The sequence below is a fragment of the Dioscorea cayenensis genome, unplaced genomic scaffold, assembly GCF_009730915.1.
Source record: "Dioscorea cayenensis subsp. rotundata cultivar TDr96_F1 unplaced genomic scaffold, TDr96_F1_v2_PseudoChromosome.rev07_lg8_w22 25.fasta BLBR01000889.1, whole genome shotgun sequence".
NCBI lineage: Eukaryota > Viridiplantae > Streptophyta > Magnoliopsida > Dioscoreales > Dioscoreaceae > Dioscorea > Dioscorea cayenensis.
In genome coordinates this window covers 20,031-25,255 of record NW_024087280.1, presented here as the reverse complement: position 1 = coordinate 25,255, position 5,225 = coordinate 20,031, and the positions used below count along the sequence as shown (strand labels likewise).

The following is a 5,225-nucleotide window of genomic DNA, read 5'->3' as shown; positions in this document are numbered from 1 at the left end:
CATTTTGATACTAAATTGAAAGTTAGTCTTTCAAACCCGATATAAGGCCAAACTTAGGTACTCACTGGAAAAAAATTTACTCCCTCTCGGCCACACTTTTTGCATTATAACCAGTTGTGTAGGTATAATTTCATGTGATTTCTCATTTTGAGTTCTTGGCCAAAATGTTTTGAAAATTTTCATATATGATATGCTATTTTTTGTGTGAATTTGAAGGAATGTAACATCATATCATGTGTAGTGTGAATTTTTGGTAGTTCCCAAAACACTTGGAAGGTTGAGAGCTTTGTTGAATCTCATTGATCTTCAAAGATTTTGTCCCATTAAATTGAGATTATCTAATTAGTTGCCTTAGAGTAGAAATCAAACAATGGTGAATGATCCCTTTATATTTGATTGAGAATGCATAACTCTTCATTGATGAGAAGTAGTTCCATGATCATTTGTTTATCAAGTCTTATGCATTTTTTTTTCTTAATATTTTCTTTCATTAAATTAGATTCAAAATAGCAATTGTTCAACAACAATGTCACACATCACACCTTAGCATAAATCACAATTTGTTACAACAAATTCAGATAAACAAAGCACAACACATAGAAACCATGAAATAAAATAAAGACATTGCTCACAATTATTTAAAGCACTACCTGAAGGATCTCCCTCCAACTCCAACTGGCAATGAAATGGTTGAATCCATGCTCAAATTCCCTATTGAGTGCATGGGTCTATGTCTTCCAGACATCCTCTTGGACTCAGAATCCTTAGTACTGAGGACTGATGATCCCTTGCTCCATCTTATTGATCCAATGCTTTGAGTCAATCCAAATGAGAAGCGCCGCTTCCCCTCCGGTGTTGCTGGTGGTCCATCTCTCACCTTTGCCTTTGCTGAAACTGTCGGTACCATGTAGTTTGGCACGGTAAATGCCGGGCAGCTTGTCAGGCTATCATCGTCCTTAAAACCTTGTACCTGCCATCTGTTTGAAGAATTTGGTGTGTACTTTTGTTTAATTGGTTTTGATGATCTTGGTGTAGATGCATCAATGTTAGCATTTCCAGTTATAGCTTGCTTGCTCCGGCTACTTGGTCTAGGATAAGCTTCTGCTAGTGACCTTGTGCTTATTTTCGGCGTCGTGGCTTGACCTGTAGTCGGACGTGATGTAGGAGTTTGGGTTGTTCCTACTTGGCGCTCGAGCCAGCTCCACCACCATGGGAAGCCACCGGACTTGATGTCAGATAAGACTGCTTGTGCCGACATTGGTGTTACTTTTTAGTAACTGCAGATAGTAACAGAGTGAGCAAGAACAATAAATTACAGAAACAAGTGTAAATAAATGTCAAGACTCGTCATGCTTGCAATTCATATTTGATTCAGTTCTTGATGGTTGTATGTCTTCCACAATTAACTTATAATTTTATCAGTTTCTCTGTGGTAATTTGAACTGAAGACATCAAAGTTCATAACATGGAAGATAGATATTGGTAAAATTCTGATCAAAGAGTAATGGATTATACCTGGTGGGAATAAGCATATGCCAATGCTCGCTCCCTCTTAATGACTGCCTCGACCTTTCTTCGCATTCGTACATCAATTTCATCTTTGGTCAGTGTGCTATCTTCCCATCCTTCATGACCTTCTGCTTCCAACTGCATTACATTTGCAATTAAAGCTGGAAAGACGATAAAAATATAAAAACTTATTGTTCACACTTGGGATGTTGTACTGTTGTTGTCGAAAAGCTAGTCCAACCAACTTCAACAATTCCTAAAAATTTAGTCTTTATGTGCTTATTCTACTTTTCTTTGATAAATAATAATCATTGCTTATATGCAAAGTTAAAAGTAATCTTACTTGATGTCCAAAGTTCCACTTGTTCAAGCTGTTCTCAATGTCTCTCTCATTTTTACCCATCATCTGGTGTTGCTGAATGTTTCGGCTTTCCATCATCTGAAGCCTCCTTGTTCTGATTTGTGATTGTACTCTCACTAGCATTTGCATGCATCTCATTGTGTTCATTGTTTGACGCTTAACGCTTTGTCCTTTCATCACACTTTGAAGTCTCATCAGTCCTTTTAATGCTCGAAAACTCTTCCTAGCCTGTATCACCAAATAATCCGGTATTCTTTTCTTCAATTCTTAAAAATACGATGTATTTTATATGGGCCCGATTCAATTTATGAGGAGAAACAAACAAAACTCTGACAACATTTTAGATACAAACCAAACATATTATGTAGAACCAATTCGATTAAAAAGCTTGAGTTGATAAGACAAGAGACCAGGATTAATTATGCATTCAAATCTATATTTTTCCAAATTAAACGATGTGGGTCTAAGAGTTACTCTACTGTCAAAGGGTTATACAATTGAGCTTGATTTCATATTGTCTTCTTGGTTTTTCATGTCATGCTAGATGTCTACTGAAGAAGGGCGCCGAGGTGAATTCAGATTAAATGCATTTAGAAGACTTACCAAGTAACCTCGATAAGCTGCTTGTATCTTGATCGCTGAAATTTGTGCAGTCTTTGGAGCAAAAACATATTTTGACTTCGGTGCTTTATACTGTGGACCCTTCTTAGGAGGCATTTGAAGTAAATTTTGGTTTGAATCCCTTACAACCTCTCTAGAAGTCAAGTGCTGAAACTTTTGATGATGATGATGATGCTCTCTTTCAATATCTCTAGGTGGCAATTGCTGTAACTTTTGCTGCTGATTCCTTTGAATTTCCCTTTGAGCCATTTGATGTGTCCATTGCCTTTGATCCATTTCGGCATCTCTAAGTGGCCTTTGATGTACATTCCTGTTCTGCTCCCTTTCGGCATCTCCCAAGATCTTCTCAATGCTGCTTGGTTCTCGATACAGGGGCATGAAAGAGCTGGCCTCTCCATGCCTTGTCCGTGTAAACCCCCACTTTTTCTTCTCTTTTGGATATATCTTGTCCGGCTCCTGCATTAATCATCAATAAAATTTCCGACAGTAATTCCAAAACACTGCTCATTTTTCTGCTAGATTCTGTTGTTTACTTCTTTTCCTATTCATGTAATTCGATTCAATCATACTTGTTACTGAATTTTGGAAAGCATTTCTCATTTATCTACTAGATTCTGTTGTATACTGCTTTTCTTATTCTGTGTAATTCAATTGGATCATACTTGTTACTGAATTTTAGAAAACACAGCTCATTTATCTGCTAGATTCTGTTGTTTACTGCCTTTTGTATTCTTTGTAATTCAATTCTAGATCATGCTTGATACTGAATTTTAGAAAGTCATTAAATAAAATGACAAGCATGCAGTTTTTCTCCATCAGTCCTAAATTAAAATGAAAAGTCTAGTCCCAGAAAAGCAAGAGTTTTGAGTACTAGTAGGAGACAGCATGAGCAGAATGATTGTGCAGAGCATTTTTTAAGAACTAAGTGCCTTGATGATTATTATGGTTCGGTATGTGAAATCTATATATAATATAATGCGATCGCTCGGGACAATGGGATCTTTTGCTTTTGTGTTGTTTGTTGGTTAGGGATCTTAGAATAATTCGAAGTACCACTTTCTTCATCACTATAAAACCTTAATGGAACATTGTTGCTGGAAGCCATAATGGTTCTTCCTTTGCCAAAGGTCAAAGGGTCCTACATCTCCCATTTTGTTATTTGTTTATACATGTAGATGCAAAACCAAACATATTATTTAGACTCAATTTACCCAAAAACTTTTATTGACAGGATAAGAAACCTAGGTTTACATATTCAAATTTATATTTTTCAAATTAACTAACATGAGACTATTAGTTAACTCGAACATATATCACATGTTTTTGTAGATCTCGCTTGAACGATCTCCAGGTGACGATGAGTTATTTTTTAACAGATGAAGAGTTGAATGGTGTTCAAACAAACATAAGAAAGCAACTAGTTATACATGTAAAAGAGTACTCACATTGGCTAACTTATCTTTAGAAGAGGAAGTAAATGCTCTTTTGAGAGCAGAAAACCAGTTCCCTTTCTTCCCCATTTCTTCGGCATTAGGTGTGTCAAGTAACACAAGACTGCATCCTATAAACCGAAATTTAAAACGAAAAAAACATCAATTAAATTTCTAACATCTACAAAAAGTGTAACATGAATCTTAATTATCATCTATCTTTCTCTTACATGATCACACATACACTTATATTTTTGCTTTTTTGCTCATCAGATACAGGCCTTAATCTTCAAGTTTGTTTCAAGAAATACGAAAAAAGAATCAAACCAAGACAAACATAATCATAAGGCAAGAACTTAGATCATTTCTAAATATTTTCAACTATATTAGAAAAAAATCAAATTGATGTATCAGAGCATTTATATAATCATCGAATAGACAATACGAAATATAAAAGTTTCGTAAGTGTTAATTACCTTGTCGAAACTCTTAGCTAGAAGCCAGACACTTCACAGGCAAAGACAACCTCCAAGTTCATGCTCTATGCTTACCAACTCTGGTACAAATAGCTGTTGTTCTGCACCATTGGCAGATAAACATGTGCACACACACACACACATATATATAGATAATGTCGGTTTTTTCACATTGAAGGAACTTGGCATCTGGTTCTTCCTTGCAAGGATTGAGCTCCCTTTTGTTTCTCTCTTTCTTTTTCTCTCCTTTTCAACTTTTGTTTATGCAAACAAGGTCTTACAACTCTTTTAGATTTGATGATGATGATGATGATGATGATGATGATGATGATGCATAGGTTGAAGGTGGCCACTTCCTCACTCCATGACCCTCCAACCACCTTTGCTTCAATAGAAAGCCTTCCGAAGCAGCACAGCACAACTCACACACACAACTTATGAAAAGGATTTTTGCATAAACCTCCCCAGGAAATCCTACCTTTTTGCAAAAGACTCCTTTTAAGTCTTCATAATTACACCACACCTCCCCCAATATCTTGATTATGATTAGTTTGATCATTTTTTTTTTTCTAAAATCTCTCTTGTGATTTAAAAATTTGATATTTTTGTCATTCTAAACAAAATATAGGAATGAATTATGAAATTTTTAAAGAGATATGAAGTCTTAAAATTTTTTGGTTTTTTTTTTCTTCTGCCCATGCAAGCGAGCTTTTCTCCACGCTTTTAAATAAATAAAAGCTCTAGAAGAGCTTTATTTTTTTTCTCATAAATTAGAATATTTTTATAATTAAGTTATATACAATTATAAAAAATATCATAGAGTTTCCA

At 35.3% G+C, this 5,225-nt stretch overlaps 1 protein-coding gene across 1 annotated transcript; it reads right to left on the bottom strand.

Annotated features, from left to right (window-relative positions):
• Positions 1-495: 495 nt before the first annotated feature.
• LOC120255206 (protein IQ-DOMAIN 14-like) lies at positions 496-4,743 on the bottom strand. Its single transcript, XM_039263089.1, is given in 6 exon segments — positions 496-1,286; positions 1,514-1,647; positions 1,853-2,098; positions 2,474-2,947; positions 3,937-4,052; positions 4,398-4,743. Coding segments are annotated over 5 exon segments (1,569 nt in total). The 5' UTR covers positions 4,012-4,052; positions 4,398-4,743; the 3' UTR covers positions 496-646.
• Positions 4,744-5,225: the final 482 nt, after the last annotated feature.